Raw genomic sequence first — 8,440 nt, 5'->3', positions numbered from 1 at the left:
TCGGAATCGGAATCTGTCTCCCTCTCTCTCTGCCCTTCCCTTGCTTGTGTTTTCAATCTCTCTCTCTCTCTCTTTCTCTCTCTCTCTCGCTCAAAAATAAACATTAAAAAAATATATAACTAAAGACAAAATTTATAAATAAACAAATCCAATAAGTAAAATTATGAGAGAAATGGATGCAGTTAACAGTAGACTAAATCAAATGAAGGGAGAATTGATGTAATGAAATATAGGCCATAGGAAAGTATCCATACTGAAAACACAGAGGGACAAAAGGATGGAAAATACCAGAAAAGTAAGCAAAGGAGAGGGGCCCAAAAGAATGAGGTAGTCCCATAATTGAAAGGATATCGGCTGAGAACTTTCCAAAATTGACAATAAAAAATCAAACCAAAGATCAAAGAATCACTATGAATCCCAATAACTACAAAGAACAGGCTCTTTATGATACAACATTTTCAAATGACCAAGAACATGTGAAAATTTTCTTAACATCAAGAGCAGTAAGATGTCAATTCAAACCACGTACATCAGAAGGAGCTGATATTGAAAAGGAGAACATTGTTTCTTAGCATAAAGAGCAAGTGGAACTTACATATATGACCTGTGGGAGTTGAAACTGGTACACTCACCCTGGAAAACTGCTTATAAGTATCTTCTAAAGGTGATCATGTTTCTAAATTTCTTTTTTTCTATTATTTTTTGAGAGAGAGAGAGAGCACATGAGCATGAGCGGGGGGAGGAGCAGAGAGAGAGAGAGAGAGAGAGAGAGAGAGAGAATCCCAAGCAGGCTCTGTGCCATCAGCATGAAGCCCAATGCAGAGCTCAAACTCACGAACCATGAGATCATGACCTGAGTCGAAACCAAGAATCAGACACTTAACCAACTGAGCCACCGAGGTGCCCCCCACCTGCTTTTTAAAAAAAAACTTTTTTAAGGTGATCATATTTCTATCTTGTGATCAGGCAATTTCACTTTTAACATATATGCCTTTCAGANTTGAGTCTTCCTACATAAAATTCACCATACAAAACTAATCTTTGGTCCTAGAATTCAGGATAATGGTTACTATTTTGGGAGGTGGAAGGGAATTGGAGGTGGCAGGGATTCAGAGACACAAGCAATGGTCTAGTTCCTGGTCTAAATGGCAGCTACATACATGTTCACATAGTTTTAATTCTATGCATACATTACATGGTGACAAAAATCATTAAAATGTAAAGAGATCTTAAACTCTGGAGTTTACGATTTACGCTTAGATGATAAAACTGAAAAAAATAAAATAAAAAAGAAATGATTGACCATAAAAGTCAAGCTAGTAATTTCTTACAGTTACAGATATTTGGTAGATTGTGAGGTTCATAAGAGGCTTCTGGGGTGCTGTCAAATTGATAGGTGCGCAGGAGCTTGATCTAGGAGTAAATTGAGGGGTTGTACTTGGTTTGTGAACCTTTCTCTATGTGTGCTTTATTTCATGATTTTAAAAGTCACAAGGAATCAGCTTGGGTCATCAAAGGCTCTCTAGCACAGAAAGACTGTCCAAAATTAGCTATAAAAGTACTGCCCACAGGTTTGTTAAAGGAAAAGGTGATGTTGTTTGTCAATAACTGAATTGCCCATTGAGAGCACAAATTATGATGCAAAAACGACAGTATTTTCTTTAATATCTGTATGTATGCATATCCCATATGCATGTAAACTTCGTATCAATTAAAAGCTTGATAATTAATTGTTAGCCATATTCCTGGTCTTATTTACATATTAAGATGGTAAATGATTTTATGTTTCTGTTTCACTTGTGAGAGTCCTCCAACTTTGGAGATTGAAAATATGCACAAGCAGGGGCACCTGGGTGGCTTAGTCAGTTGAACATCCGACTTCGGCTCAGGTCATGATCTCCTTGCTCATGGGTTTGAGCCCCACATCAGGCTCTGTGCAAACAGCTCAGAGTCTGGAGCCTGCTTTGGATTCTGTGTCTCCCGCTCTCTCTCTCTCTCTCTCTCTGCCCCTCCCTTGCCTGTGCTGTCTTTCTCTGAAAAATAAATAAACATTAAAAAAATTTTTTAAGAAAATATGCACAAGCCAAAGGCCTGTACCTGTACCTGTGCCATGATTTATCTTTTCAGATAAAGAAACCACCTGCCAATTACCAATATCGCCAGCAAACAAGAAGTAAAATGGTTCAAGAAGGAAACTATTTTGAAAAGAATTGTAAAATGATTCCTTATTCTTAGAGTGATGTGGAGAAGTGAAAAGAACTCAGGGAAGCCAACTCTCATCAGTTATTTAACAGCTTTCATTCTAACACTCTCAGTCTAAAGACACATTTTTGTGACTTTGTTGGACACGGCTGGTGGAAAGAAAAGGCAGGCTGCCCGGAAATAGAGGTGAAACTTTATGTTTGTATTATTAAATTTATCAGTGATCTTGCCAGCAGCTCAAAGTGGCAAAGAGAAAACCATACCATACACACACACACACACACACACACACACACACACGCTTTTTAGTAAACATCAGAAGTTCCCGTACTAAGCTGTCAAAAAATCCTGTGCAAGGAGAGGAGAAATATTTTTAATAAAATATCATTTGGTAAGTGCTTGGAAAAGATGGGACATAAATTTACCTTTCACTGCCAAATAGAAGAGATGGTGAATACAACAAATGAAATCAGAAATACATAACACTAAAACAGAATCTTAATTCAATTTAATATTAAGAGCTAACATTTGCTGAATACTTACTATGTCCCAAGTCCTGTTTTAATAAAGGTATTAACTCTTTTAAATGTCACAATAATCCTACAAGGTAGGTATTATCATTACCTCCTTTTTACAAACGAGGACACAGAGGCACTGAGAAAATATTTTATCTGGCATGTTCTCATTAGAAACGGTAGAACATTCCACTTATTTCGATTTCCCGTGAGATTCTATATATTTACACTAAATGAGAACTTCTACAATGGAATTTTAGCTTTGAAACTATTTGAACCTTTTCGTCTAAGCTTCCTGACAGGCATTCCCAGATGTGCTCTTGGTGTATGGCACTGAGATGTACTGCAATCACTTCTTCCAGAGGCACTGAAATTTCCACGATTTAAATTTCCATGATTTAAATGTTTCTCTGGTTAGTTGTGTAGAGATCTTCCTCAGTAGTATATGGAAAAAAATGTGAATTCCCACAATTCATCCAACTTTAAGTGAGGGGACTATGTATGATGTTTAGTACATTTCCTCTGATGATTTCTGAAACATAAATTGTGCTCTCTCTTATAGTTTGCAATAGCTATATCCATCTTTTGGTGATTTGGGGGAACAGCTGAAAATAAGTAATATCTAAGGGCCTCGAAGAGCTGAAACCAGACTACTAATCAATACAGGTAATCTCCTCAAATAATTGGTTTCTGCTATTCCACCTGAATATCTTCCAAATCAACAAATGAAATGGGCCCTATTGCCTGTCTGCTACAAATGGGTGTTTGTAAAGAGTGAAATTACCTGAGATAATACACCAATAAAGTAGGATTACTGACAACCCGTATCTTCAGGTTCAGGAAAGGTGATGCATAAATATGCCTAAAATATTCAATAATGGTAAAGGAAAACAAAAACTTTTTGATATCCACACCATAATTCACAAAAATTCTAGACTTCCAGGTTATACATCCTATAGTAGATGACTTTCCAGCTGGGGGGTTCTTGCATATGAGGCCAGGCAATTCCACTTTCNTCCCCAGAACTTTGAGATTCATTTGGTCTGAAATCCTAGATTTAGCCTGTATACATTAGGGTTACATAACTCTCCTCTCCTCAGTTCTAGACTCCTGTATTCTTCATCTTCTTGAACTGATACACCTAACCATAGGTACATATACTGTTCAGCCTAAAGCTAAAGACAAAAATACCAAATGGTGGAGCTCATGTCTTTCAAGTGTTAAAGTTTCCTAAATCTTATTTATTTATTTGATTTGGGTTCACGCCCAGTGTGGAGCCCAACACTTAAACAAGTGAGCCACCCAGGCGCCCCATAAAGTTTCCTAAATCTTAATGTGATCCTGTAATAAACGGAAAGTGGAAGGGTGCTTAAAAGTACTGGCACTACGGGTAGAATGGGTGTGTGCAAATCCTGGCTCTACTGTTTATCAGCTGAGTGACTTTGAGAAAGTTGCTTATTCTCTCTTTGCCTCAGTTTCTCATCAGTAAAATGAGGTATGTAAAGTACCAACCTCACAGGGTCATTATAAAGAATAAATGAATGAATTCCCACAAAGCACATATAATTATGCCTTGTTCATAGAGTCTAATACATATAAACCATTATCATTAATAAAATACCAATGCAAAATTATTTTTAAAGGAATAAGATACGAAACATATTGCAAAGCAAGTTCAGTAGATGGATTATTAGACGACAATAAAGAAAGCAATAACAGAAATGACAGGTCATTAAGCTAGGATAAATGGAAGAGTAAAACTACAGAAAACTGTGAGAAAGAAGAGCAACTTTCTGTTCAGGATAATAAAATGAACATATGTGCTTATCTTCTCTCCCTCTCACAATATTTCTACAATGTCAGAAAGACTGGAGACCTGTAACAACACTAAAATTGGGGAAAGAGTCATTAGTATACCAACAACTCTGAAGAGTATCTATAAAACAAAGAATGGGTAGAACTGTACTGAGGAATAAGTTAAAATGATGGACTGCATAGCAGTAGGCTACAGGGGGAGAGGACACCATTTTTCCTAAAGGAATATAAGAGAGTCAACAAGATTAAAGCTGGCAGATACAGAGGGAGGAAGTGACCTATGGTACGTTAATAGCGATGATTAATTCAAGTGCTATATGTGGAAAAGATATTTGAGAAGGCATGCATTCATAACATATAAAAAATGCTATTATTAAAGTTAATAAGGAAGGAAAGGAGGAAGGGAGGAAGGAAGGAATAACAAAACTATAAATATCAACTTAAAAATTTTATAGAAGACTGGAAGAGCAAATGAAGGTGATCTACAAACATATGAAAGCAGATACAGAAAAAGATGTCCAGTTATAACACAGGACATAACTGAACGTGGTATAAAGGATCAGTCATGAAGGCTTCCATCATTCTAACATGAGATTAAGAGAAAGAGAAAACAGAGGAAAACAGAGAAAACAGAGGGCAGGAAATAGGAGGTACAGAAGAATAGTCGAAAGATGAGTTTTCTAAGTGAAAGGACCTAATGAATACCAAATAGAATGAATGACATAAAATATTCCCGTGCTCAGATTTTATTACACAAAATGCAGAATACATTAGCAGGGAAACGGGAACCATAAAATAATTCTGAGAGAAGGAACATGGCACTCACAAAATATGACATCAGACTCCTCATCAGAAAAACTGAGTGATTCCAGATGATGTGGTAATGCAGGAAACATTGAGGTGGAGGTTCAAAGATTGGCAACATTGTATTACTTTGAAAGAATCATCTTAGCTGAGGGTCCATGATCCAAAGATTCCAAATAAAGAAGTAGCACCAAATAACATCATTACTTGGACAAAAATTTTATTTATTTAAAGTTTTTTCGTTCACGGCAGCTTTCTTTCCAGGGCTAGAAAGGTGCCCATATCCCCTAGAACTGTCTTTCCCCAGTGACATGAGCTGTTCCCCACTTATCAAAATAGCAAGATACTCAACTCCATCAGGGAACAACCAGACCAGCAATGTAACTCATGACTAGGGATATAAAATAGAAAACGTACCAGAAAATCACCCAAAAATAAAATAGAGTTTTAAATAATTTTTTTAATATTTATTTTTGAAAGAGAAAGAGAGAAAGAGAGCGAGTGGGAGAGGGACAGAAAGAGGGAGACACAGAATCCAAAGTAGGCTCCAGGTGTCAGCAAAGAGCCCAATGCAGGGCTCAAACTCACAAACTGAGATCACGACGCCAGCCCAGGTGCCCCAGATATATTGAATCTCAGTATCGTTTACATTAAGAAAATATAGAACAAAATAACATAAGTAAATGCTCNCAATTTAGGAATCATTATAGAAAAAGTATATAGAAAATAGAAAATTAAAATTAAAAATCATAAACAATTAAAAAAAAACAACAAAAATGAGGACACATAGGTGGCTCAGTCAGTTAAGCACCCAACTTAGGCTCAGGTCGTGATCTCGTGGTTTGTGAGTTCAAGCCCCACATTGGGCTCTGTGCTGACAGCTCAGAGACTGGAGCCGGCTTCAGATTCTGTGTCCCCCTCTCTCGCTCTGCCCCTCCCTTACTTGTGCTCTCTCTGTCTCTCTCAAAAAAAATAAAAAATGAAAAACATTAAAAGAGTAAGTAAAAACTATAAATGAAGAAGATATTATGAACTTATACACAATAACACTAGCAAGTCACTACTGTCAAATAATGAATTGTAAATGCCTGATCAATGATTTCCCCTAAAATGAAAATATATCATTAAAATTTACTCAAAATAGGTACAATTTTCAGAACCACCACCAAAGCAGAAAACTGAAAATGTTATTAACAGAATAACTTCTCTAAAAACTTTCCTGGAGTCAGATGATTATATGATCAAGCCTATACATTTTCAGTGTATCTGCTGTATTAATTTTCTCCCAGCACAGGTAAAGATGAAATATAAACTAATTCATTCTATGAAGCTGATACTGTCCCATTAATTTAAAAACCTGAAAAAGATAACTTACAGGAAAACTAGAGATTTAGCATAACGTAGCTGACTCCTAACTACAGAGGCAAAAATTCCACTATGGCCCTTGTAGCTACAGAGATGAAGTGCTCGCCCCTGTGGTACCAGCAAGTCACCCCAACTCTGAAAAAGGACGTAGAAAATGTGTGAGAACCACTACAGCAGCAATGTTACAACAAGGGCAGAGCCTAAATTCTAGTTTAAATTAACAATCGAATGACTTGATATAAACCAAGGCCGTTTATCTACTTTAGACATGATGAGTCCTAAAAGCATGTTAAAGACTAAAGTAAATGTACTGTCTACCTGACCATACTCTAGATCGAGAGCTGATATTTCCTTTAGTTATACATGAGGAGTTTCCAAACTTTTTTAAATTTAAAAGGGCTTCTCCTACCCATAGTTTACCCCTTCTCATTGGACAATGAGTAAACTGAGGTTGAGAGATTTTCAGTGCCGACCTCAAATCATAAGATATTTAGAAGATACTAAAAATCACACCTATACTAAAGAATCTATATTTGCACTCTTTTGCTTTTCTGAATAGCCTCCTCATAATTTATCAGTGTAGAACAAATCATTTAACACTGTGTTTCACTTAAGACAACCACAATGAATAGATTTTATTTTATCATATGATACAAAGCAAGGGATTTAGAGAAACACAGAACTGTTACCTTCTTATAGTTTCTGGAATAGAGAGAGAATGGGGTCCTTCGGGCCAGCCAAAGAGACTGAACCAGGTCTGAGCAGCATGAACGACCTTTTCAAAGAAGTCATATCCCTTTGTTCCTTCTTCAAGAGAAAAGAACTGCTCATTTTTCTCTTCCTTTTTCATAGATCCCTCTTTGTCTTTCTGTGACGTTTTACTTTTACCAGAGTTCAAACTTTCAGGTGTTATTTCGATTCCTAAAATTCAAATTTGTTTGTAAAAAAAAAAAGGGGGTTATGTCACCATAGAGTAAAACATCCTGTCAGCTAGTGCTATTTGCATGTAGACAAATAAAGCTCATTCTATAAATTATTCTATGTTCTCAAAGAAATTATGAGTCCATGGACTGTATCTTAAAAATACGAAAATAGATTTGTTTTCAAAGACCTAAAAGAAATACTTTAAAAATAGATGAATTTCAACAAAGGAAGTCATTACATTTTCTTCCTGCCATAATGGTATGGGAAACATTCCCCAAAATGAATGCTTCATTTTCAATTAATATGTAAAATATTTTGACAATTCTTCAGTTCTCTTTATTAGAATTAAACCTTAGCTAAAAAACTCATAGAAACAAAATATTGGTTTCATATTCAAAATGACTTTATATCCAAGAGAAGCACTTCAATAAAATAAAGCACCTCGTTAGAGAAATTTTCAAGAAAACAAAATGATTTTTTTTTTCAAAAATATCTACCCAACAGCACAAGCACACACTCCCTGAAAAATCTCACAATATTTAATTTTGTTTGGTCCATTCACGAAACAGGAAAATTTTCCATATGACTTACATCCAGAGAAGAGAATATTTGAATAGTTTATTACAAATGATAATCCCAAATTTGCATATTCATCTACTTCTCTGTGCTCATCTCTTTCTAAGATGGGTATTACCGGATCCAGCTCAATACACAGACAGACCGCTAGTGTGGCAGTTCCCAAACCATAGAGAGGGGTTTTGGGATGTCACAGCAGATTCAGAGGGGCTCTCCAGGACAGTTAACATTTTAGTTAA

The 8,440-nt window shown here is 36.1% G+C and overlaps 1 protein-coding gene across 1 annotated transcript in view; it reads right to left on the bottom strand.

Annotated features, from left to right (window-relative positions):
- Positions 1-8,440, bottom strand: part of CFAP47 (cilia and flagella associated protein 47) — a 492,482-nt gene that overhangs the window by 326,496 nt on the left and 157,546 nt on the right. Inside the window, 1 exon segment of the mRNA XM_077760783.1 lies at positions 7,391-7,622. Within this exon segment, the coding sequence (XP_077616909.1) occupies positions 7,391-7,622 (232 nt within the window).

The sequence above is a fragment of the Crocuta crocuta genome, unplaced genomic scaffold (genome assembly GCF_008692635.1).
Source record: "Crocuta crocuta isolate KB4526 unplaced genomic scaffold, BGI_CrCroc_1.0 scaffold696, whole genome shotgun sequence".
Classification (NCBI taxonomy): Eukaryota; Metazoa; Chordata; class Mammalia; order Carnivora; family Hyaenidae; genus Crocuta; species Crocuta crocuta.
Note: the sequence above shows the minus strand (reverse complement) of the source record. Positions and strands in the feature narration are given on the sequence as shown.